Raw genomic sequence first — 26,249 nt, 5'->3', positions numbered from 1 at the left:
TTACCAAACACTCAAATTAGTAGATTGGTAAGTCAAGCATGTTAAAAGTCTTGAATATGCTGAAAATTTACCAATCCTCTCATTTCTGAAACACCTCCTAGATCTAAAATAATATCTTGACGGTTTCAAAAATATTCCAACTTTGAACGAGATAAGATCTGAAAATGGAGACGGTTTTTATCGGAGCTCAGAATTTACTTAAATTACTCTCAAAACGACTATGTCGGCATGTAAACGACGACTCGGAGGTTGACCAGAATGTTCGAGTAAAGTTTTATTTTTAAACTATAATAAAATAAATGCGAAGATCCGCGAATCGAGACATTAAATTGGGAACTTAAGATCTTGTACATCTGAAACGATTTTAAATCCACTCTAATACTCCCTCCCATTCAAAATAAACCTCCCTATTTCCTTTTTCGGTTATTCACAATAACCTCCCTATTTCCTTTTTTGGTAAGTGTTTGTGTGGTCCAAATTTAATTGTATGGTGGGGTAGTGTATTTGTGTGGTCTAAATTTAATTATATGGTGGGGTAGTGTGTTTCCTTAATTTTTGTGCCAAAATGAAATGGGAGGTTTATTGTGAATGAGAGAGAGTATATACGAATCTAAATTAGATCCTGTAATATCATATCCAAATTCTATCATTTGTCGGCTCTAGTAGTAAAGTAAATCAAAACTATTTGATGTAACATAGTTGTTCCATGAAAAGTGAATCAAGGTGAGTTTGATAATCAAATAACTCATGAAAAATACTCCTACATAAAAAAACACTCTGTAATCAAATGTGGGAACACCCAAAAATATAACAAGTAAATGATGAGAGCCCGAGCGTCCGAGAGAAATAGAATTATATTTTGTTATTCACAATCTCATTTAAAACATGCCTTAAGGCGAGTCAACTATCACAAATAAAACAAATACAAAATGCATTGAGATTTGCAAAAACTTAAATTATTTATGCAAGTGGAGTATTATTTAACCTGTTTTATTCCGACGGATATATCCGTTGTTAAGGAAGACCTATTGATAGTTAGGGTCAATTAATTTTTACAGACTTATAAATAATAGTTTTCAAAAATTACTACCTTATAAAAAAAACTTCTAAAATTACTACCTTACTAAGCATTAGTGCATACAAATTGCTACCAATTACATTTTTTGGTCACTTAAAAGAGAACATTTCATCAATATTTAAAATTTTCCTCCAAAACTTAAAAATTCTGACCAAATTACCCCTTTCATTATTTCTATTTCTTTTACCCATAACCCATCGGCCATCTCTCTTCTTTCTTATTCTTACTTTACCCATCTTTTTCATTGCTTGTTTATTTTCTTCCACCATACCCTTAATTTATTTTTAATTGCACAAAAAAGAGAATTAAATAGTAAGAAATTAGGGATACATACTTTGTCGGCAAATTATAGAAGAAATCTAGCCCTCAATTTGATTATTTGGTGGAGATGGAGAAATTAGAAAGAGGAGTGTGTGAGTCAAAAGAGGAGATAAGGTTAAAATGAATAGGAGTGTGTTTAGTGAGTATGAGGAATGAACAATCTACTTTATTAAAGGGGTATTTTCGTCAGCTAAAATAAAAAACACACCGGAAAAGGAAATTAGTAGCAATTTGTATGCATTAATGCTTAGTAAGGTAGTAATTTTAGGAGTTTTTTTTATAAGGTACTCCCCCATCCAACTCCACTTTACAAGTTTCTTTTATCACGTTTGTCAACGCAGCTTTTACACGATAAATATCATTAGCTGCGTATTTGCAAAAATTATAAAAGTTAGATATTTTAAATATACTCTTAAAGACGAATCAAATAAGATCCCACATGAATATATTTTCACTTATGTATCGAGAGAAAATTGAAGTTGAATGTCCGCTTGTAAATAGTACGCAAAATAGAAAGTTGCAAAGTGGAGTTGAATGGAGGGAGTAGGGAGTCGTTTGGTTGATCAAGGAATTTCAACTCCCTAGGAACTTGCAATTCATAGGAATTAAGTTCCATCATCTAATTCGGGTGAATTAATTGAATATGATATTCGTATTAATAGGTCTGTTTATCCTATTTTTGGTTGCCCATGTAGGAATTAAATTCCACAGGAATTAGATGATAGAACTTAATTCCTACACGCAACCAAACAACCTTACAAATGGGGATATGATATTCGTATTAATAGGTCTGTTTACCCTATTTTTGTGTAACGCGGTCTTACATGAGAATAACTAGAAAATCAACGCGGCCACAAAAATTGGTAGCTTTTGTTTGGGTGTAAATCAAGGTTTCTTTGGGATAGGAATACCAATTCTTGTTTGGGACCATTTTAATTTAAGAGGGGCTATGAAAATAAAAAGGTGGTTATGAGAGGCCCTAGGTTAAGACGGTCTTAAGCAGACTACCCCGAAGGAAAAGAGTGGTTGAGGGTTTGAGTGAAGCTTTTGTACTATGAATGTCTGAATCCGCATATCGAGTAAGATTAGTTTGATATATGAGGCTCCTTGAATGCAGTTTCTGATTTGAGTTAAGGATAATCAATTTAACAGCTATGTATGACACATGGACGCTTCACTTTTGTTGCGAATTGCATGTGTGAATTTGACACTTGGGAGGGTTTGACCCTTCAACACGACAATATGACACTTCATTTTAGGTCTATGACATACAGTTTTTCACAGAATAGTCGTGTGTCTAACACTCCGACATTTGCTACTGAGTAAGAGTAACATAGGTTAACATGGAGAAATTGGAAGGACAACTTGTGGTATTCTGTGATAGAGCTAGGGCAATGATGGGAATTTTGTGAAAGATGGCGCGTATATTACACTCTTAGCCATTTGTATGAAACCTCAATGTTTTTTAGATCATACCGGCTATTAGTTAATTGAGTGACGACAGAGGGATTATTTAGGTGGGGAACGGGGGCCCTGGTAGATAAGTTAGTATCTGGTATTGTTTTGTTGAAAATGTGTCAAATGTCGAACAAAAATAGAGCATGCTTTTGTAGCAGAGGTTCTGCTGATGGCAAATTGTTGTGAGCCGTATGGTTATTTCCTGTTTTTTTTGTTTAGCGGCAAGGTATAGAAGTCACTGGAGATTGTTGTAGACTTGTAGTTGAACTGAAGTACTGAACTATTTCTTATAAACCATCATAGCATTGTAATTCATTTCTGGATCTATTCCAGGTTCTGTAGATTCAAAAACGAGGAAGTTACTACAGTAGTGGAGAAAAGTACAGTATTCTTGCACCATTTTTTCATCAGAAAAAGTTCTCTGAAGCTTTCAAAGAGCGTTTCTGAATTCAGGGGTCAGTCTGTATCATGAAGTAGCGGAGTGTCGGTATTCGTGGTACAATTTATGTTTCAGAATTCATTATGTCCCCTGGAAACAACCTTGAGGCTTTGTACATCTGACCTCCTCTTATGATGCCTTAGCCCGGAGCCAATGTCTTTGATTTGGCTTTCTGTCTGGTTTTAGTTCTTTTGGGTGTCCCATCTTCCATTTCATTTTACCAATTTTGCAAAGCATTTTTGTACTCTATGACGAACACAGAACACTGACACAGAAGACATGTTGCTAGATACTGCACACCATGGTGAAAGTGCTGCATCTATGGCTGGCCTTAGGTAAGAATTGGAGTGGTTTGCTATGCCATACACTTCCTCAGGGCCTGATACAACAGTGACGTCAATTACTCTTCATTCGTCAACTCATGCTGTCTAGACATTCCCGACAACACTGCAAAAGTTTATGATATGCGCCAAATGAATCCATCCAGACATTTCCAACAAGTACCGAATTGCAGCTGTGTCTTGGATTCATCGGACGTTAATGAATGATATGAAGTACTGGATGCTCCAAAAACAAGGTGGCTGTGACTGTATAAGGGGATCAAGATATGATCACAGGCATGTTGCGAAGCGTCAATGGGATTATTGTCTGACAGAAGGCGTGGACTGCAAGCTCTGCATATGCTGTGTGATGGTTCTAGAAGGCCATCAGCATAAATTTTTGTTCATAAATTATGGGTGGAGTCCTGATGGAAGCAAGGGCACTAATGGGAGTTGTGATAGAATGGTTTATATATGGGACAGACAACATTTTGTCGCACACTGTCATACAAGCCTTCGTGGCCAGACCGAATATGTGAATGAAGAGGTCTTTCACCTTAATGAGCCTACTGTAAGATCTCGTGGTTTTGATTGACAGATATATCTGGAGGAGTTGTAAACCGTCACAGCTCATTGATAGCTGCAAGCCTGCATGTAATACCAGCATCATGGTGCTCATCTTTCCGGACTGCCCATCCAGGTAATCTGGAGACTCTTCCCTTGTTTTGATATTTCTGTGATAGTGGCCATTAGTCTGTGCAGTTCGAATTAGGTAATACCCTTTTTCTACTAGACAATTTCGTGCTGTTGAGTTGGAATGTCGTGTCGATTCAGGTATGAGTCTATTGGGTTGTCATTTCAATGCGGGTGGTTGGGGTTCCCGTAATTTGGGTTGGATCGAGATCTTTTCACATTGTCTTTAGTAAGGTTTTTGTACTATAGTATATACTCCCTCTGTCCCAACTCCCAATCATTTGTTTACCTTTTTTATTCTTTGCGAGAGTTATTTTAATCAAAGGTAAACAAATGATTGGGACAATGGGAGAATTCGCCGTTGAGGTTTCAAATATTTTGGGTGAATTTTATGTCATTTTAAGTTGGGCTGTCTCAGGTTTCTTTTCTATTTATGCTCGTATCAGGTCTGCTAAAGTAGAGGCTGACTAATGGTCGGAACTGGTAAATTCCGGGATGGAGTCATATTTAGAATGTTATGTTGGGATCCGATCGGATTATTTTTGCAAGTTTATTTGGATCGGGTCACCTTAATCAAAGTCCAAAGTCCATACGCTCAACCCTTCACACCTAATCGATTAATTAAACTGTTAAAGATATCATGTTGTATTAAATAATTAAACTTGCATTTTCGGACTTCTGTGATTGTTCTTTGTAGTGTTCTTAATTATTACTTCCTCCGTTTTTTTATATAAGTTGTTTTAGACTTGTGCACATGAATTAAGAAGAATTTATGAAAGCTAAAAATGTTGGTTATGTATAATTAATAACCGTTGGAAATCTTGAAAAGAAAATTTTCAATCGAAATTTGAATCAAGTGATCGAACGTTTTCTTTTCAAGATTTCAACGATTATTAATTATACATGAATTAAAATAATTCATTTCTCAATGGAGAATTTAAAATTAAATTTGAAAAGAAGAAGCCAAAACCCATGTGTTCTTCCCACCTCTTTTCTTTTGTGGGTTTTCTTTTTCTTTAAAATGACCAAGCTATCCAAACACTCATCACATATTTACAAAATTACAACGTATACTCTCATTAATATTCTACATTTCTACCCATCTACCCAGTACTTTGTTTTAAGCTCCACCTAACTAATTCCATTATTTGTGTGCCCCATCAAACTTATTACCCATTTCCCTCCTCATTTAACCAATCCTCAGCCATACCTCTCTTTACATTCACTTCATTTCTCCGTATACCATGTCAAAAAACCATCTCAACCAAAAGCTTAAAGCTTAAACTAATGGTTGGAGCCCCAAGATCGATTTTATATGCTAACACGCCTCCTCACACAAATGCCCTTTGGGCTTGAAGTGTGGAGCCTCCCCAAACCTGGTGCTAATATTCCACTTTAGAATTAGGGGGGGGGGGGAGGCTGAGATTCGAATCCGTGACCTTGTGGTCATACTGACTCTGATACCATATCAAGAAACCATCTCAACCAAAAGAGCTTAGGCAACCAAAAGCTTTGGTTAAGCTGATGGTTAGAGCCCCAAGATCGGTTTTATATTCTAACACGCACCCTCACACGAATGCCCTTTGGGTTTGAAGTGTGGATGGAACTGCAGGCCTCCCCAAACCTCCTCAGGTGCTAATATACCAAACATTGTACTCTAACAAAAGGAGCATGCTCCTAAAATTAAGGAGAATTATGATTTGTGTAGAGCTCCTTATTAGAGACGGTCTCTTAATAAATTAAGCTTATTAAGAGACCAATTACAAATATGCATACTAAAAAAATGGATATGCTCATTGCTTAGGGCTTAGGGCTTAGGGCTTAGGGATATTCAGCTACTTTAATGATAAAAAAACAATAATGTGCCCACATAAATTTGATAAAAAATATACAATTAAAAAATAGTTTAACCAAACTTACATAAGTTTGAATTACAACAATTTTTCTGTTGTATAACAAAGAATGACTTTTTAATTTTGTACATTTATTTTTCTGTGTTCCATAACCCTTTTATTGTTTAGTTTAACAAAGAATGACTTTTTAATTTTGTACATTTATTTTTTATAAGCAACGTGACAGTTTTGAAAATGTACCTTTATGTAAGAGTCCTTTATGACTTTATGTACCCTTTAGGGTTCACAAAATTACAATAACAATCAACTACAAACCTTTGTTTTTCAACTACAATTTATTTCATTAATTCCTCTCCATTAATTCCGAAGATGTAACTACTATAAATATGTACATTGTATACATTTGTAAAGCAACACAATCAATATAATCAAACATTCATCAAGACTCTTACCTCTCCTAACACAGTTCTCTACATTACTAGTTATATATATACCCGATGAGTAATGAGCGATAAGGAAGCGATCGAAAAGATACTCTATCTTGCAACTACGTCGAGTTTAGCTTGCTTCTAATTGAACATTGTGTTTTTTTTAAGCTCCCATTTTTGTGTACTAGAAGCATAATGTCTCGATATATGTTTTTTTTCAGAGAAAAAGCTCTAGTATCAGTGTTTGGTGCACGATTTCGGAGGCCGGGTTCCGTTGCTCACTCTACATTACGTCGTCGACAGGCGTGCTTGGGCTTACAAAAGTTTATAATGTCAAAGTTAGACCTTGATCAAACTCCAGTAATGGACACAAAAAGGTATGTACATTACAATTTACACACTCCGTACGTAGTGTCTCCATACATTCTAAGCATCATAACAAAACACTTTCAAAATAGAAACGAGGCAATTTTAAGAATTAACGTAAAGTAGAAATGCGATAATTTCTAAGAATTAGAGGGGGGTAATATATATTTTGTATTTCGCAAGTTGCAAATTGTTTAACTACGAAGTTGTATGTGCATATATACTCTACAGTAAGTCATATATGGAAAGAGTAATCAACGAGGAGGAAGAGTTCAACCCTGATAAATGGATATCGGAATTTGAAGAGGTAACAAAGGATGCACAAAGGATACAAAGAGAGTTGCTTGAGAAGATATTGAAGCAAAATGGTGAAACCGAATACCTTAAGAAATATGGTCTTAACGCAAGTCGTTCTGATGAAGAGACCTTCAAGAAATGTGTTCCATTGGTAACTTACGACGATATGCAACCATACATTGAAAGAATTGCCGACGGAGATACGTCTTCTATTCTCACCACTAAACCAGTCCCCTCTTTTGTTTTTAGGTACGCTGTTTGATCCCCAATTCATGACGTATTTTTTTCGCTAGTACTCATTCTATACTAATCATATCAATAGTTGTCTTTGTTTGAAATCCTACTCATAAGAGTATTGGAATTTATGTCATATGCGGAGTACTAGATTCTTTTCTTTTTTATTTTAACCTTCCTACAAAACAATGCCATCTTCCTTGTCAATGATTCGTATTTTAAACGATTCATGCTGAATTTAGTGAATTTTATTAAAGAATTTTGCATTTATGCTCACAATCCGATAGACTTGCTTGAATCTATAAAAGTCAATCCTTGTGCATAGCGGGGTCACAAATTCAAAAATAAAATAAAATAAAATTCTCGTTTAGAACGGATAAACTAACATATCCATTTTAAATTATAAACGGGTTAAATAGAATAGATAGGGAAAAAAAATGGGGTACTATGTTCCCGTTTTAATTTTAAGATTGATAAGTTCGTCTTAAGAGAAATTAATTGGCAGGAAAATTGATAAATATTTCTTATGTCTCTTGTATAACTTTGATTAAAATTCCTCTCATAAAATGAAAAAAACAAATAAATCATTGCGATAGAAGGTGTAATATTTTACAAGGACTAGTGAGATCTAGTGGTTAAAATTTGGTTGAAATTTCCATGGGACTCACGTTCAAGCCTTCCCAAAAGTATTATTGTGGAATGTTTATGGCCAGAGTGTGGCTACCTACCACTGGTTAGTACACACACCAAAAGTAGCGGTTGCGGGTCCCATCGTCATAAAAAAAACATTTTATAAGGACTATCAAGCCATGCATAATTGCTTCAAACAGTACAAGAAATACGCGTTTTTTTGGGACCGCCATTAAAAGCGGTCTTATTTATTTTTTGGGACCGCTTTTCATAGGTTTCTTGTAGTTGTCCTTACAAAGGACACCAAGATTAATACTAGTTTGCTTGTAGTTGTCCTACAATACTTTTTATTAAAGGACACCAAGATTAGTGCCAAATGAAGGCAAATTATTGCTTTTTTTTTTTTTTTTTTTTTTTTTTTTTTTTTTTTTTATAGTTATGAGTTTATGACCTCACTTGTTTTCAAGACTGGCTTCGCCATTGTCGTAATCAATAAGGAGTAATTTGTGTTTTCTTTGCTATTGTTATAGTTCGGGTACAACTTCCGGGAAGAGCAAACTCATCCCTTGCCTAGAAGACAGAATGAACGTCTGCATAGTGTCCAAACTGACCTCCTATGCGTATAGAAGCAGGTAATATTATCATTGGAATAACTGAATACGTATGTTCTAATCAATTGAATTGCCTATATGGAGTAGTTCATAAATTTTCGTTTTCATTATACTAGTAAAATTGACTAGAGTGAATAACCCGACGCAAAGTAACCTGACACAAACCCTATCGGTCTATCTCACCCGAATTTTGCAAGGTGAAGCTGACGTTATCTGGAATTACGGTTGGAAATTTTAGATTGTAAAGACCTTTTACATTAGTTTAATATTCAACATGTTTGATTGACACAGACCATATATGTAGGGAATTCCCTATTGACGAGAGCAAAAAGGCTTTGATGTTCACGTATATTTTTCCGCCAACTAAAACAAAGGGTGGTCTAGAGGTGAGGTTTGGTAGCTCTGTCTATTTCAGTCACCGGAAGGCGAAATTGGGTGCAAGGGTAGAGCATTGTAGTCCTCTTGAAGTCCGACGTGCTTCTGATTTTCAGCAAGGCACCTACTGTAATCTTTTGTGTGGATTGATATTTCGCGATGAAGTACAATTCATCTTTTCATTGTTTGCACATTCATCTGTGCTTGCATTTGAAAATTTTCAAGAAGTATGGGAAGAGTTATGTGGTGACATTCGCGTAGGAGTATTGAGCAGTCGAATCACGGATCCATCTCTTAGAGAAGCCGTATCTTGTCTTCTCAAACAAGATGTTGGATTATCAGATACAATTTACAACATTTGTATGGAATTACGCGAGTGTTCTTGGCAAGGTTTGATACCCAAGCTTTTCCCGAACGCAAAGTATGTCCTTGGAATCATGACAGGGTGTGGCGAAAAATATGTAGGAAGATTACGGGTGTCTGCTGGGGAGCTTCCATTGATTTGTGAAGAATATGTATGTAGTGAGGGACGTATCGCAGCCAATATTAATCCTAGTGTACTTCCCGAGTTAACCACATACGCTGTACTTCCGAATGTTGCATTTTTCGAGTTTTTACCCGTTCAAGCAGGGAACGAACAGCATGATGAGGACATTGAACCGAAACCTCTTGGGTTAACTCAAGTGAAGGTTGGTCATGAGTATGAAATCGTAATCACTAACTCCCTAGGTAAGTTCATAATAATCACCCTTTCTTTAATCGACTTTTGCGATTAAAACTAGTGAAATGGTCGAATAATTGTGTATCACTGCCTTTCAGGTTTATATCGTTACAAGCTGGGAGATTTGGTAAAAGTAACAGGATTCTACAATTCAACTCCGCAATTGCAATACATATGTAGGGCCGGTGTGATTCTGTCGATCACTGACGAGAAAACAAGTGAGAGAGATCTACAAGTAGCAGTCGAAGAAGCATCAAAACATTTGGGGACGGATAAAGTCCAGCTGGTTGATTACACAAGTTATGGAGATGTCTCTTCGAAACAAGAGCACTACGTTATCTTCTGGGAATTGGACCGCGATTGCAGCGATAATGTGTTACAGAAGTGTTGCAACAGTTTAGATAAAGCAATTCCTGATGTAATTTACGAGTATAACCGCGAGTTGCTACATATCCGACCCCTAGAACTTCGGATTGTTCAAAGAGGGACGTTTACAAAGATTGTTGAACATAAAGCAAGCGTCGGAGCTGGTAATACTACTCAATTCAAAATGCCAAAATGCTTGAAAAATGAGCAATTCCTGAAGATCTTCAATGATAATGTTACTAACAGCTATTTCAGCACTGCTTATGACTGACTTTTTTGTTGATCCAACAATTCGTGAAAAGAAGTGTTGGTGTTGAACTGTAAGCTCTTGTAATTTATACTCCCTCCCATTCAAAATAAACATTTGGTTGCTTTTATACGTCTCCAACGCTAGTTTGACAATGGCTATTTGGCATTTATATATTACTTTCTTTCACAGAATAGTTGTGTTACACTCCGACATTTGCTACTGAGTAAGAGTAACATAGGTTAACATGGAGAAATTGGGAGTATACCTTGTGGTATTCTGATTTATAATAGAGCAAGGGCAATGATGGGAACTGTGTGAAAGATGGCACATTTGATACACATTTAGTCATTTTGTGACAACAGAAGAATTATTTTAGGCTGGGGGACTGGGGTCGGGGTAGATAAGTTAGTGTCTGTGGTGAAATTTTTGTTGAAGATGTGTCAGACTGTCGAATAAAGATAGAGAATGCTTTTGCAGTAGAGGTTCTCTGAAGTTTTCAAGGAGTGTTTTCTGAATACAAAGTTTTTGTGTCATTATTCTGAATCTGAAGCTATATTGTACCGAGTATTTAACCATAGAAGAATACTTTGGGGACCATTTAAGCTAAATGTAAAGTTGCAGTTTGAGACTGGCAGAGGTTGTCTCTGCTTGATATCTTCTTCGGTTTCTTTGATGATTTTAAATGGTGTGTATGATTCACTGGATTTGGAATGTGATAGACTACAACAATATGGCTCACTTAACTCTGTATGCCTCTGTTATCGTGAATTAGCTGCATGTTGGTACAGTTTATGATGCAGATTTCATCATTTCTCTCTGAATCAATCAGCCTTTAGGCTTTGTATATCTGGCCTCCTCTTTAATGCCCTAGACGGGGGCCATGGAATTAGAGTGCTGTTGTTTCGGCCACGTTCTAGTCACTTTGTTTTGCTTTCCCTCTGGTTTTAGTTCTTTTGGATGTCCCATCATCCTATTTCAGTTTACCATTTGGTGACTCGGAAGACATGTTGCTAGATACTGCAAACCATGGTGAAAGCCCTAGGCAGGGAACAGAATGGTCTGCTGTGCCATACGCTGCTCCTCAGGCCTTGTTAGGATACTGGTAGCCGGACAATTTTCATTCTTCAACTCATGCTGTCCAGCTCGGATGGGTCCCCCTCTTGTGATTGGGAACGGAATGGTCTGCTGCGCCACACAGTTGTGTCTTTGGTGCATCAGACTGGGATAGACTATGATGTTGAAGTATTGGATGCTCTCAGAAACGAGGTGACCATGACTGTAAAAGGGCATCAAGATGCAAGATATGATCACAAGCATGTCTCGAAATGCCAATGGGGTTATCTTCTGACGAAAGGCATGGACTGCAGGCTTTGCATATGCTGTGTGAAGATTCTAAAAGGCCATCAGCATAACTTTAAGAAGCTGAGAAATTATGGTGGACTCCTGATGGAAGTTATGATGTAATGTTTCATATTTGGGAAAGACAACATTTCGCCGTATACTACTCCTATTATACAAGCTTCTTGGCCATACTGAATCTGTGAATGAAGGTGTCTCCCACCTTAATGAGCCTATTGTAAGATCTCTCAGTTATATTACACAGATATATCTTGTGGAGCTCTAAACCGTCACTGTCATTGACAGCTGCAAGCCTGCAAGCGTGCGTGTAATACCAGTACCATGTCGCTCATCTTTCCCGACTGCCCATCCAGGTAATCTGAAGACTCTCCCTTGTTTTTAATTCTTCTGTGATACTGGCCATAGTCTCTGTAGTTCCAATTAGGAAATACCATTAAAAAACAGAGGGAGTATTAAGGTTTCAAAGAATCTGGCTGGGTTTTATATCAGTTTATGTTTAAGTTGGGCGGTTTCGGTTTCTTTTCTATTTGGGCCCGTATCAGGTCTCTCCTAAAGTAGAGACCGGCTAGTGATCAGAACTGGTAAATTCCGGGTTGGAGTCATATTTAGAATGTTATGTCCGGGTCTGATCCGATTAGTTTTACAAGGTTATTTGGATTAGCTCACTTTAATCATGTTGTTGTAAATAGTTTATCATATTGATTAAGAAATAAATAATGAGTATAAATAAGTGAGGCGACATATTTATTAAATCTTACTCCCTTCTATTCATAATAACTCTCCCCTTTTTTTTTTTCATCTACTCATATAACTCCCCCTTTTCCTTATTTAGTAAAATTTTACTTATTTTAATCGCCTCACCCCACAACAATACCTCACAATACTCATACTTTATGTTATTTTAATCACCTTACCCCCACAACAATACTTATTTTAATCATCTTACCCCCACAATAATACCTTCACTCTCTCCAATTACCTTACACCACCACAATACTTTACAATAAAATAACCCTCCCCTTAATTTGCGTGCCCTTTTAAAAGGGGAGAGTTATTATTATAAATAGGAGGGAGTAATAATTTGAGAAATTTGGACCATCTGAAAAAGACATTATAATGAATATTTAAATCAAACGCTGAGTTGTAATGTCATCACATCGAGTTGTAATTTAACTCTCAAATATTGTTATGATGCTCGCACCGACAAGTTTCGTATCAGAAAAGGCAAATTCTCATTTAAGGCGGCTATATCCGTATCCATATGGAATAAATAAGACAAAAACAAAATGCATAGAGAAAAGTAAAAAATTTGTCTCATATGTTTATGTGAGAAGATATTTGACCTGTTCTAACTTTTAATATTAAACGGAGATATCTGTCTTAAGGAAGACTAGCTGGAATGAAAAAGACATGAACATTATTATTATATGCACGAGTAGAGACAATTAGAAAAGACAACAAATGATTATGAATTAGTCGATGTACAAAGGTACTGTACATCACTTATGTTCTTTGCTGTCATTACTTATTTATTTTGAAATTTGTTCAAATTGAAAAAATTGTGAGAATAGAATGTATAGCAAGTCATATATGGATAGAGTGATCGCGGAGGTGGAAGAGTTCGATGCAGAGAAATGGATAGCGGAATTCGAGGAGGTGACAAAGGATGCAGAAAGGGTACAAAGAGAGTTACTTGAGAAGATATTGACGCAAAATGTTGAGACAGAATACCTTAAGAAACATGGTCTTAAGGCAGGTTGTTTCGATCCCGCTAGCTTCAAGGAATGTGTTCCAGTGGTCACTTACACCGATATCCAACCTTACATTGATCGGATTGCTGATGGAGATACGTCTTCTATTCTCACCTCTAAACGTGTCCCCTCTTTTGTTCTAAGGTATGTTGTTTGGTGTAATTCTCGATGCATTTTTTCATCCTTGATAACATATAGGAAGACACTTTGGAGGATGACATTTACAAACTCTACTTACGAGTATTAACTAGAGCTGTCAGCACGGGCTGACCCAGCCCGCCTAAAACAGAACACGGACATGGCCTGGATTATATCTGCCACAGCCCGCCTCACTCATGGGCCTGACCATAAAACCCAGCCTGGCCCGAGAGCACATCTACTTATTACAAACTAGATACCGAAAATGTAAGTTCTACAAGGTCGAAATGTGGGGACCATCACCTCGCGAGTGTTTTGAATATAGGGATAGTGCTTTTATGCATTGGGCCTCTTAGTCCGGCATAAACAGGCCTTTGATAATTGAATCTGTTGCTCTATTTGTCATTTTGTTAGTAGTCGTAGTACCGTGACTTTTACCGACCCTTACTATCAGTTGTATAACTAGGATTTATTGTTAGGAGGGAGCAAGTTTACAGAGGGCGCGAATTACAAATGCAAGTTTATAGAGGGCGTGAATTAGGGCTGGTCAAACCTTAGGGCTGACCCGGTTGCCCGAACCCACCCTCGGGGTCCGCCAAGCCCGGCCTGCCCCAGCCCTAATGTTTGACTACCCCTATCGCAAACTACTAATGAAATAAGGTAAACAAGAAAAATATTGAAATTTTCCATTATTAAGAGGGCGCCACCCTTGCTACTAGTCCCCATAAGTCCACCGCGGATTACCACTATTTTGATGGGCTGTGCTTATGCAATGTCCGACCACATGCCGGCGTGGTTTTGTTTGTGAACATCTTTCTAAAAAGGCATCTTATACTAACTAATGTATTGACCTGTTTACTTGGTGGATGTCATAGTTCGGGTACAAGTAATGGGAAGAATAAGCTTGTTCCGTACCTAGAAGAGAAAATGGATGCTTGCTTAGTGTCGAAACTGACTTCATATGCGTACAGAAACAGGTAATTTTGCTATAAATCGAATGGCCTATTAAATAGATATGGTGGGTGACACTATAATGAATTATTTGACGGTATATACAGGGAATACCCGATTGACGAGAGCAAAAAGGCTTTGATGTTCGTATATACTTCGCCAGCAACTAAAACCAAAGGTGGTTTAGATGCTAGGTTTGGTAGTTCTGTCTATTACAGTGATCGGAAGGCGAAACTAGGGTCAAGGGTAGATCCTTGCAGCCCTGTAGAAGTCCGATGTGCTTCTGATATACAACAAGCGACCTACTGTAATCTATTGTGCGGGTTGATATATTGCGATCAAGTACAATTCATTTGTTCAGCATTTGCACATTCCACAGTGCTTGCATTCGATATGTTTTTAGAAACGTGGGAAGAGTTATGTAGTGACATTCGAGTAGGGATGTTGAGCACCCGAATCACTGATCCATCTCTTAGAGAAGTCGTCTCTCGTCTTATCAAGCAAGATCTTGAATTGTCGGATACAATTCACAACATTTGTGTGGAATTACGTGACAGTTCTTGGCAAGGTTTGATTGGTAGACTTTTCCCGAGTGCCAAGTATGTTCTTGCAATCATGACTGGCACTGCTGTGAAATATGTTGGAAGATTGAGGGTATATGCCGGGGAGCTTCCATTGATTAGCGACGAATATGTATGTAGTGAGGGACGCATTGGAACCAATATCAATCCTCGAGTCCTCCCAGAGTTAACCTCATATGTTGTACTTCCTAACGTTGGATACTTCGAGTTTTTACCTGTTCAAGTGAGGAAACAACAATATGAAGACAACATTGAGGTGAGACCTCTCGGGTTAACTCAAGTCAAGGTTGGTCAAGAATACGAAGTTGTAATATCCAACTTCCTAGGTAAGATTACAATCGTCCTTAAACGAATTGGTGATAGGAGTAACTACTCCCTCTGTCCACTGATATGTTTACACTTGCTTTATTTAATCGATAATACTAATATTTATGAAAAATTCATTTATCGGAAATGTGTTATAGGTTTGTATCGGTACAAGCTAGGAGATGTGGTGAAGATAACAGGATTCCATAATTCCACACCTCAACTTCAATATATATGTAGGGCTAATGTGATTCTATCAATAAACACGGAGAAAACGAGCGAGAAAGATCTCCAAGAAGCTGTGGAAGAAGCTTCAAAACATCTGGCCAAGGATAAAATTAAGGTGGTTGAGTATACAAGCTATGCAGATGTCTCTCCTAGACAAGAACACTATGTTATATTCTGGGAGTTGGATGGCGATTGCAGCGATAACGTCTTAACTAAGTGTTGCAATAGTTTGGAGAAAGCGATTCCTGATGTAATTTATGGTCGCGAGCGTAAGCGTGGAATTATTAAACCTCTGGAGCTGAGAGTTGTTCGGAAAGGGACATTCTTAAAAATTCTCGAACAAACGGCGAGTAACGGAGCTGGTAGTACTACTCAGTTCAAAATGCCGAAGTGCCTGAAAAATGAAAACTTCATAAGATTGTTTAACGATAATGTTACTAGCATCGATTTCAGTACTGCTTATGACTGAAATATATGTTAATCGACCTCTTGACTCTTGTCCATGTTGATCATTTGATTAAGCCTAGTATTTGCGGTTTGCTTTGTAATCGTACAATATCCATTTTCGGATCATTAAAATTTGCTTAATGGACACACGTTAAAAAAACCGGGTATCTTCTGACAAACAGCATGGACTGCAAGCTCTGCATATGCTGTGTGATGGTTTTAGAAGGCCATCAACATACTAAACAAGCTTCTTGGCCATACTGAATCTGTGAATGAAGGGTTCACCTTAATGAGTCGCCTATTGTAAGATAAGATCCTTGCAGTTATGATAGACAGATATATATCGAGGAGCTGTAAACCGTCACAGCTCATTGACAGTTGCAAACCTGAAAGCGTGCGTGGAATACCAGTATCATGGCGCTCATCTTTCCGGACTGCCCATCCAGTTAATCTGAAAGTGAATATGATAACGAAGTTAGGTGAACATGGTCTATGATATATGGAGTATGGTGTTTTCGGGGAATTTTTTTCCAAAATGGGGTTTAATAACAAACATTTTAACAAAATGGGGCGACTTTGAAACTAATTACCAAAAATGGGTCCACGTAGGCTTGGTTTTGGCGATGTTAGGGTCGGGATTAAGGTCACTCAGCGGGAGAGCGACTTGAGTCCAAACCGCCGTGCGGCTGAGCGACTTAGCAGGGAAAAAAAAAATTACAGAAGAAGAAGTTGATAGGAATCAAACCTGCAATCTGGATTCATACACTCACACCCCTAACCATAATGCCCAGCATAATGTATTGACTTATTATGGTAATTAAAATACATATTTAATGCTAACTCATTATGGTAATTAAAATACATATTTAATGCTAAGAGTATTTAATAATTGTTACTAATTATAATGTTTAAGCACTGAACTTTAACATGTTGATTTGCTTGTATTAGTGGTTAGCTTCTACAAGATAAGTATTTGTTTTGTTGAAGATCATGTGTTCGATTCGGCTTAACAGCTTTTTTTTTTTTTTTTTTTTTTTTTGCAAAGGCCCAAATCGCCGACCATTTGCATTTTGCAGGCGCCAAATAGAGCTAATGCATTCAGAACCTTAAGTTTTGGAATTATAATCTGATTCCGTGATGATAAAATGAGAATCAGCATTCTGTACTCTGACATTTCAAAATGAATTTTGTTCATTTCGGTTGACTATGAGATAGGTTATTTCTGTTAGGCGAGAGTCTCGAGCCTATTATTTAGCTGCTAAGTCAATTAGTCGAGATATATGCTCCTATATTTTAGATATCAATTAGTTGCTTGATTGTACTATATATTTGCTCCTAATTATCTAATGAGATCATCACAAAATTTCCCAAACATATTCTGATGTTCCCTTCATTAACATGGTATCGAGCCAATTAAATATTTTCATCAAACCCTAATTTTTTTTTACAACCAAAAAAAAAAAAAAAAAACGCAGAACTCACTGTCGACATGGCTGGTGATCAAGCCGTCGATACTACCTTCAAAATCGATCCTTTATCACCTTTTTATCTCGGATCTCATGACATTCCAAGCATAAAAATTTCTAGCATTTCTCTAACTCATTCTAATTATGAGGATTGGAGCCGTGACATCCGTATGTCGCTTAAGTCTCGTCGCAAATTCGGATTCTGCGACGGTACTATCAAAAAACCTACTGAGGAAAACTTGCTTGCACAATGGGAAGTGGTACATTGCACGATTGTTTATTTGGATTGAAACATGATCGATCCATCGGTCATCTCCAGTGTACCATTTGTTGAAGATGCTGCTGTTCTTTGGCGCGATTTGGAGGAACGTTTCGCTGTTGTTGATGGAACTTCCATTCATTCACTTAAGACCGATCTCGCTAATTGTAAACAACTCAAAGGTATGTCTGTAACCGAATACTATGGTAAATTAAAGACTCTTTGGGATGCCCTGGCAATTCACGAGCCTCCTTTCGCTTGTACGTGTGGGCGTTGTACTTGCGACATATCGTCTCAGGCAACTAAAAGACTCGATAACGAGAGACTCCATCAATTCTTTATGGGTCTCGACCGTAGTCTATATAGCACCCTTCGAAACCAACAGTTTCAATTGGACCCTTTGCCCACCCTCAACCGCGGGTATCACGCGGCCTTGCAATCTGAACGCCTACTTCATGGTGACGCTGCCCCTTCGGATGTTACTAATGTCATGGCTTTTGCTGTTCCTGGGGTCTCACGCACCCCAACTGATTGGAAAGCCATACGTGAGAAGGAAAAATTGGAAAGACGCAAGTTCTTTTGTTCTCATTGTCAAGTGCATGGTCATGAAGTCAACAATTGTTTTTTTCAAAACAAATAAATTCCCTGACTGGTGGGGTAGTCGACCCCGTACTTTAGAGGAATTCCGTCGCAGATGGGGGGGGATCGGACAGAATACTCTGCGTCCCGGTCCGCATCTCGAGGCGATCCCGTTGTTCACGCTAATGTGGCCTACACGGCTTCTTCTTCCGTCTCTTCGGATCGGTTGTCTGGTATGTGTACTTCTTGGATAATAGACACTGGCGCTTCTAATCATGTTACAGGTGATCTTACGTTATTTTCCGACACCATGGTAATTCCTCCACGAGCTGTAGGATTACCGAATGGGAAGCAAATTTTAGCTTCTAAAATGGGTACCGTACGAATTGACAACAAAATAACTCTTCGTCGGGTTTTATTTGTCCCTCATTTAACCTGCAATTTAATTTCAGTTTCACAATTAACAGCTGACTTTGATTATATTTTACAATTTACTAAGGATTGTTGCCTTATTCAGGACCGGTCTACGAGGATGATGATTGGAGCTGGTGAACTAAATGATGGACTGTTTCTGCTTTCGTCTACTCCGCTCTCTTTGGTGAACACAGTTGGCACGACCAGGGATTATAATTTGTGGCACCGTCGACTTGGTCATCCAGGGGATAATGCGGTTAAATTTACTCCTTTAGCCCGAACACTTTCCTTTAATAAAAGTGCGGTGTGTGATGTATGTCACCTTGCCAAACAATCTCGATCTAGTTTTCATACTAGTGATAATATTGCATCTGAAATTTTTCAATTGATACATTGCGATCTTTGGGGCCCCTATCGTACTCCGTCTACTTGTGGCGCGAAATATTTTTTAACTATTGTTGATGATTGCTCACGCTCCGTTTGGGTATATTTAATGCTTGCTAAAACTGAAGTTACAAGTCTCTTTACGCATTTTTTAGCAATGGTACAGACCCAATTTTCTAAACAGGTGAAGGTTGTACGAAGTGATAATGGAAGTGAGTTCAATCATTTGGCGGACTATTTTTTGCAGCATGGCATCCAATTTCAGACCTCATGTGTAGGCACGCCTCAACAAAATGGGCGTGTAGAGCGTAAACATCGTCACATACTTAATGTGGCACGCGCATTGCTTTTTCAGGGTCGTCTTCCTAAACAGTTTTGGGGTGAGTGTGTCCTTAATTTTTGCACATTTAATTAACCGAATACCTTCGGCTATTTTGCATCACAAAACACCATATGAAATTTTGTTTGGCGCTCCTCCGTCTTATGCAAATTTACGGGTATTTGGATGCCTCTGTTTCGTTCATAATCAGAAAACTAAAGGGGATAAAATGGAACCACGGAGTCGCAAATGTTTATTTTTGGGTTATCCTCATAATACAAAGGGTTGGCGGGTATATGATCTTGAGACTAAACAAATATTTATCTCGCGAGACGTTGTTTTTTATGAGGACTCCTTCCCGTTTGCGGACACAAACACACAGGCTGATTTGGACAATTCCGACAATTCCGTTTTACTCCCTGATGGCTCTTGCTTATTTCAAACTCCCCCGACTCGATTCCGATCTTTGTCCATGATTCGTCCTCTGTTAATGGCGAGTCCTCTGCCACTGCTTCGACTCCTAATGTTCCCGAGCCCGCTTCTATTATTAACGATGCTGCCACCGCCACTGTGGGGTCGTCGTCTCCGCCAGTTAATGATCCCCCGGCTGATCTTGGTCGGGGTCACCGGTTGAAATTTCCCAATTCACGATTAAGCGGCTATATTCTTGATACGACGAACAGTCCATCATCCCCAAGTTCACCAGTCTCTCCATCCTCGACTGAAGGTACACCATATTCCTTAGCTAATTTTGTAAATTGTGATAAATTTTCTAGTCGACATCGTCTGTTTTTAGCAGCTATAACAGCAGGAGTTGAACCTCCCTCCTTTAAAGTTGCGGTTCGTGACGAGGGGTGGTGTCGAGCTATGCAAGCTGAGATTGATGCTCTTGAGGCTAATGACACTTGGGAATTAGCTGATTTGCCCCCAGGTAAAAAGGCTCTTGGTTGTCGTTGGGTTTACAAGATTAAGCACAAATCTGACGGGACCGTTGAACGTTTAAAGGCTCGTCTCGTTGTTTTTGGAAATCATCAAATTGAAGGTATTGACTACGGCGAAACCTTTGCTCCTGTGGTTAAGATGGTCACTATCCGTACCCTTCTTGCTGTTGCCTCTGTAAAGCGATGGGAATTACACCAAATGGATGTCCACAATGCATTTTTGCACGGGGATTTGAATGAAGAAGTTTACATGAAACTTCCTCCCGGCTTTAGCCATGGCCGCGATGGTAAAGTTTGTCGTCTTAAGAAATCCTTATATGGTCTCCGTCAAGCACCCCGATGTTGGTTTGCAAAGTTAGCTGGGGCACTCCGGAAATATGGGTTTCGACATTCTTATTCCGATTATTCGTTATTTACTTACTCTAATAACAAGGTACGCTTACATGTTTTAATCTATGTAGATGATCTTGTTATTGCGGGTAACGACAATTCGGCCATTTGTGATTTTAAAAGCTACTTGAACCGATGTTTCAAAATGAAAGATTTGGGTATTTTAAAGTATTTTCTTGGAATTGAAGTTGCGCGAAATAGTGACGGCATTTGTCTTAGTCAACGGAAATACACTCTCGATATTATTAGTGAAGTTGGTCTATTGGGTGCTAAACCGAGTTCCACACCCATGGACATTGATCATCAACTTGCTACCACTGCCAGTTCCTTTGTGACTGATCCTGAGCGGTATAGACGACTGGTTGGTCGTCTTGTTTATTTGGCCGTCACACGGCCAGATGTGTCTTATTCCGTCCATGTGCTTTCTCAATTCCTTAAAGCTCCACGTGAAGCTCACATGGAGGCAGCTATGCGAGTTGTTCGCTATTTGAAAGGCAGTCCGGGACAGGGCATTTTCTTACGCTCCGACAGCCAGCTTACCGTGTCGGGTTGGTGTGATTCTGATTGGGGAAAATGTCCCCTAACTCGTCGTTCCGTATCAGGTTGGTTCGTGTTTCTAGGGGATTCACCGGTGTCTTGGAAAACGAAAAAACAACATACCGTTTCATTATCCTCGGCTGAGGCCGAATATAGATCGATGGCAGCGGTTGTATGTGAGCTCAAATGGCTCAAGGGTTTATTAACAAGCTTGGATATTGAGCTTGCTTCCCCTATGCGATTATTCTGTGACAGCAAATCGGCAATTCACCTTGCTCAAAATCCGGTTTTTCATGAGCGGTCTAAACACATTGAAATTGATTGTCACTTCGTGCGAGATGCTATTACGGAAGGCCTTGTTACACCATTTCATGTGTCGACAAGTGATCAAGTGGCCGATATGTTCACTAAGCCGTTGGGAGCACGACAATTTCAGTACTTACTCCGCAAACTGGGCATTATCGACCTCCATGCTCCAGTTTGAGGGGGGGTGTTAGGCGAGAGTCTCGAGCCTATTATTTAGCTGCTAAGTCAATTAGTCGAGATATATGCTCCTATATTTTAGATATCAATTAGTTGCTTGATTGTACTATATATTTGCTCCTAATTATCTAATGAGATCATCACAAAATTTCCCAAACATATTCTGATGTTCCCTTCATTAACAATTTCAGAGAGATCATTTCGGAGAAATTATGCACTTCCGGTCAGGTCAGATGGTCTTGTATTGAGTCATTCTGTGTCAGTCTATTTTGGGTGTTAATGTGTGATGTTGTCGTGTCATTTTGGGTATGAGTCTCTCGGGCAGTCATTTCAATATGGGTGGCTAGGGTTCCGATAATTTGGGTTGGAGCCAGATCTATATTCTATATACTCCGCATATAGATTTGTCACTTGAGTTTCAAATTACTCATTTAAGGTGGTTTTATATCAGTTTATTTTTTGGGTTGGGCGGATTCACGTTCCTAAAATAGAGGCCAACTACTGGTCGGAACTGGTTTATTCTGTTAGAATTAATCCGAATAGAGACCATAAACTTCATACTAAATTATTCGGTATAAACTATAGAGCGGAAGCGTACCTGATTACATGACGAAAGATTGGGATGAACCGTCTGAAGGGACGGTCTTCGAATTAGGTCTTCTAGTAGACACACATAACAATAGGGATCTCTCTACTGATGGGATGCGGGGAGATTAAGTTATTGTGTGCTACCAGGGACCATAACCCAGATAATTTATATATAGTCTCCTTAGTCTAATGCGCCCATCATGCATTAAAAACCTAATGGGTGACGTTTATAAATAATAATAAGCCCATATAATATATATCGTAGTGGATCACCTTATTTTGGGCTAACCTTAACTGATAGCGCATAAATACAATTATTACTGAATTAATAATTTGTCCACATATATTGTATACAGGCCCATAATTCTTACAATCTCCCACTTGGGCCAAATACATTCATATGTGTGACACCTGATAATTGTATTTACAATATAACCTTAGTGAGCTCAAAAATGCTAGCAAACATCCAACCGTCTTAAGCAATTCGGTCCATCAATCATACCAACATAGGATCAAAGCGGTCTTTGCTCCAGTTTGTCGTAGTCGGACCCTCAATGGTCACATATGTTAATATAACCAACGACATGAATCGAGCATGGGAGTGCAGCATGGAAATAGCATCCGAATGTGATCCAAATATACATATTTCCAACTGGTCCACCTTAGTGAGATCAACCAAAATAACACAGAGTGAAACCGTAAACCGAAAACCTGATTTCTGCAGAACTTAATAACCGTAAACTTTAATGTGTCTAACATGACAAACTCCCACTTAAACTGAATTTCCTTAAAACCGAAACACCCATTTGAGCAATTAGGGCATCAACAATAGAGGTTTGTCAACAAGGGTTTGTATACATTTTAGAGGTTTGTTGACAAACCTCTCTATTGTTGGGAGTGGGGGTTGAGGTTCATAGATGAGAATGGTTACAATTTTATATACATGTTTGTGTTTTTGGTTGTGAGTGATAGTGGACCCCATGTAGTATACTTTTATGAGGTTTGCCTATATTTAAGAGATTTGTCTATTGTTGCATTGAGGTTTGTTGTTAGAGAGGTTTGTGTGTTGAGTGATGTGACATTAGACAAACCTCATTTGGGGTTTGTCTATTGCTAATGCCCTTAGCTCAAGAAAGACCGTGAGTGGTAATTCTTTAGTAAGCGGATCCGCAAAATGGAGTTTGTATCAACATGTATAATTGACACCTTTTCACTCTGAATTGTTTCTTAAACAATACATCACTTATATTGTTATTAGAAACTTTACAATTGTTCATTTGTCGCAAAATAACTTAAATGGTCTTTCAATACCGTACAGAATTTCAGCCTCATGACAAATGTTCATAACCAACTAGGAGTCGAAATACCAAATGATCTCAACCTGAATCGATTTCCTATAAATAATGTTTTGTTTCAAATATAAATGACCAACAATATATTTGGCTGCCCTTAGTGGATCCAAGATCCTAATCCGTATTGCCTTAATATCTGTCCAACAAACTTTAGAATGTACGCAATATCCGAACGCATACAAGCTAAATGTATACCATAATACTTAAACACATTAAATATTTCCTGAGACACATGAATTTAAGTATTAATGAATTTTTCTGAATATTTTCCTTAGGGAATTTGAGACTAATTTATCTCCTTTACTGAAAGGGTATTAACTAAAAATATTTACTTGCTCCCACTGAATCTTGAGTATCTGCAATCATCTACCACATTCATCTAATATCAAATAAGATGTCAGCAAGACAGATTTGTAATCTTTATGACGGAAAACCTTACTTGAGCTTTATTGGATGAATTCGCTTATTGCAGAAAGTCTACTTTGAATCTATTGAATCAAAGTTCTAGTTACTGCACTGAATAGTTTCATCAATGTCTCAATTGCAAAACAAACCTTTAACATTCATCCAATATAACCAAAAAACCGAATATGCCCAAAAGTACTTATAGTCAATACCGACACGATGATCCTGATTGTCACATTACCTTTTACACCTTTCTTGGTAACAAAAGAATATTTGAAACCAATATATTTCACAACTTTAGGTAATGGAACAAAGTCCAAATATCATCATTCATTAAATGACTTATTTTCTTTATGGCATCAATCCACTTATATGAGTTAGGACCTTCAATGGTTTGGCAAAAGAAGATTAAATCATCTTTACCATTCCATTATCTAACTCTTATTACAACTAGTTAATCCGTCACTACATTGTTGTCCATTTTTATCCATATAGGAAACAATGTCATTAATGTAGTTGTATTTACCTTATTATGTGGATCTTCTAATTAATTGGTTATTGAGATATTTGAGTTTGTTTAACCAAATTGATCTTATAATATGTATAAGGAGACTTAAAACATTGTCAATTACCTTTTCTCCCACTCAAACTCAATATTCTCAATGAACCCCTTAATTTCCGTCTTAAATAACTTGATTGTGGGATCATTACCTTATTACCCTTAAACCTTAAGTACTATCCAACAAAATAGTCATTGACATTCCTTAAGTCCAACTTTTAACCTTATGGCTTTTAAACCTCAACCTTAATTAGTTAGACATACTAGATATGTATAATTTACACTATCATTAAATAGTCAATGCTATTGTTAGAATTTTATCCAAAGATTGCTGCAATCTTAAGAACTTAGTACTAGAGTAATATTGAAAAGAGTATGAATAATCACACTCTTTACCAGGCCTTAGGATCTTGTTTGTTTACATACTACACCATCCATATTAAGAATCCTCATATGGTGTAATAATATCAAATACAAGATCGAACTCCTCTAGAAATTTTAAAAATAACCTTGACGTTGTTATCTTTAATAGTCATTTGTAAAAATATTAACACTTATGGTCAAAGATGACAAAACTATTGAGTAAAATAACTCAGTTAAATATGTACTAAAAACATCAAGAAATTAAAACTTCTGACAAATGAGATTTAGATATTCATGCCTAAACTACGTCTACAAATTAACATAATAATATAAACCATTAATACTTAAATATAAAATGGTTCACTTATCCATATATGTTAATAGTTAGACATCTGAAATCACTTCATATCTAATCTCCCTTTAGTTTGTCTTTATCCCCTTAAATTTGAATATCCGAAGTAAAGGGGCTAACAATTTCATTTTGACACAAAACTTAATTTTTCTTTTAATGTGTCATACCGAAAACAATTGTAGTTTCTTTTCTTCTTTATATCCACTGAACTTGAATGCAAGCTTACTTGAAAGAGACTAAAATCTAAACTATATAAAGCTATCAACAATGATGGATTCATCATTATTTGAATTTGGAAAACACAAAATTAATTATTTCTCAATGGACAAAGAACCAAATTTACCCATATGAAAAATATCCGAATTCCGCCTAAGGTGGTACCAAAAGAATTTTCCAAATTCAAATAAAGGAACAAGTCATTAATGATAACTAAATTTGTTGACTGTCTCAAATAACTTAGATGATGACATGCCCCAAATAGATGAATCTTTCATCATCAATTGGCTTGTAGCATCTCAATTATACTTGCATCAATATACTTATGTGGGTGGAAAAACCAAATTCACCCACCAAACATGATTGGATATAAAAATTAACCTTAGACAAACCGAATGAGAAGTTTAACTTTACCGACACGCCAAGCGTTAAAACTGGTAC

At 37.6% G+C, this 26,249-nt stretch overlaps 2 protein-coding genes across 3 annotated transcripts; both read left to right on the top strand.

Annotated features, from left to right (window-relative positions):
* The first annotated feature begins 3,187 nt into the window (after nucleotides 1–3,187).
* Nucleotides 3,188–10,573, top strand: LOC141657070 (jasmonoyl--L-amino acid synthetase JAR4-like). Of its 2 annotated transcripts, none has more exons than XM_074464184.1 (6): nucleotides 3,188–4,316; nucleotides 6,812–6,967; nucleotides 7,188–7,502; nucleotides 8,648–8,749; nucleotides 9,033–9,832; nucleotides 9,923–10,573. In XM_074464184.1, the coding sequence occupies exons 1-6, from the start codon at nucleotides 4,285–4,287 to the stop codon at nucleotides 10,459–10,461; spliced, it is 1,944 nt and encodes a 647-aa protein (XP_074320285.1). In that variant the 5' UTR covers nucleotides 3,188–4,284; the 3' UTR covers nucleotides 10,462–10,573. The 2 variants fall into 2 exon arrangements, with proteins under 2 accessions (XP_074320285.1, XP_074320286.1); XM_074464185.1 differs by lacking the exon at nucleotides 3,188–4,316 and adding an exon at nucleotides 6,576–6,718.
* Nucleotides 10,574–11,388: 815 nt separating this feature from the next.
* Nucleotides 11,389–16,325, top strand: LOC141657071 (jasmonoyl--L-amino acid synthetase JAR4-like). The gene is made up of 5 exons (XM_074464186.1): nucleotides 11,389–12,152; nucleotides 13,371–13,694; nucleotides 14,564–14,665; nucleotides 14,747–15,546; nucleotides 15,685–16,325. Exons 1-5 carry the CDS (start codon nucleotides 12,121–12,123, stop codon nucleotides 16,221–16,223), a joined length of 1,797 nt encoding a protein of 598 aa, XP_074320287.1. The 5' UTR covers nucleotides 11,389–12,120; the 3' UTR covers nucleotides 16,224–16,325.
* The last annotated feature ends 9,924 nt before the right edge of the window (nucleotides 16,326–26,249 follow it).

The sequence above is a fragment of the Silene latifolia genome, chromosome 5, assembly GCF_048544455.1.
Source record: "Silene latifolia isolate original U9 population chromosome 5, ASM4854445v1, whole genome shotgun sequence".
Taxonomy (NCBI): domain Eukaryota; kingdom Viridiplantae; phylum Streptophyta; class Magnoliopsida; order Caryophyllales; family Caryophyllaceae; genus Silene; species Silene latifolia.
This window is presented reverse-complemented; position numbering and strand designations above follow the sequence as displayed.